This window comes from Gekko japonicus, unplaced genomic scaffold (assembly GCF_001447785.1).
Source record: "Gekko japonicus isolate JY-2015 unplaced genomic scaffold, Gekko_japonicus_V1.1 scaffold53271, whole genome shotgun sequence".
Taxonomy (NCBI): domain Eukaryota; kingdom Metazoa; phylum Chordata; class Lepidosauria; order Squamata; family Gekkonidae; genus Gekko; species Gekko japonicus.
Window position 1 is genome coordinate 1 of NW_015228788.1, and position 799 is coordinate 799.

The following is a 799-nucleotide window of genomic DNA, read 5'->3' on the forward strand; positions in this document are numbered from 1 at the left end:
GGAAGGCTTACACAAGGTTTTTGACGCCTCCCCTGCCGAAGGACCGCATCTTTGCCAGCCTCTGTCGGATCTCTTTGGTCCGGACTGCATAGACGATGGGGTTCAAGACGGGCGGAATGATGAGGTAGAAGTTGGCCAGGAGGGTATGTGCCGGGGGAGGCACATTGTGGCCAAACCGATGGATCATGGAGGAAACAACAATGGGGATGTAAAAGGCCAGAATAGCACAGACGTGTGAGGAACACGTGCTGAAGGCCTTGAGACGGGCCTCCACGGTGGCCAAGCTCATCACGGCCTGGAAGATGAGGAAATAGGACAATCCAATGCACAGAGAGTCAATGATAAGCACCAAGAAACCAATTATCATACCATAAAGGTTGCTGATGGAGATGTCCTCACAGGAGAGCATGACCACAGCCATGTGCTCACAATAGGAATGAGCAATGACGTTGGTGTGGAAGGACGTGTACCGCCTGGCAAGCAGGGGTAGAGGGCAGATGTACAGGAAGCCCCGCAGGGTGGCCGCCAGCCCGATCTGGGCGACGATTCGATGCGTCAGAATAGTCTTGTGCCTCAGGGGAGCACAAATGGCGACATATCGGTCGAAAGCCATGGCGAGGAAGATCCCGGATTCGATGGTGGCGAAGGAGTGGATGACGAACATCTGCAGCAGGCACACGTGGAAGCCGATCTCTCGGTCGTCCAGCCAGAAGATGCTGAGCAGCTTGGGCATGGTGGAGGAGGAGAGGACCAGGTCGATGACGGCCAGCATGGAGAGGAAGAGGTACATGGGCTCGTG

General features: G+C 55.7%; 1 protein-coding gene across 1 annotated transcript; it reads right to left on the bottom strand.

Annotated features, from left to right (window-relative positions):
• Window positions 1-7: 7 nt before the first annotated feature.
• LOC107125371 (olfactory receptor 52M1-like) lies at window positions 8-796 on the bottom strand (the record flags this gene model as incomplete). Its single annotated transcript, XM_015428804.1, has 1 exon — window positions 8-796. A coding segment is annotated over one exon (789 nt), but the record flags the coding sequence as incomplete, so codon positions are not given.
• Window positions 797-799: the final 3 nt, after the last annotated feature.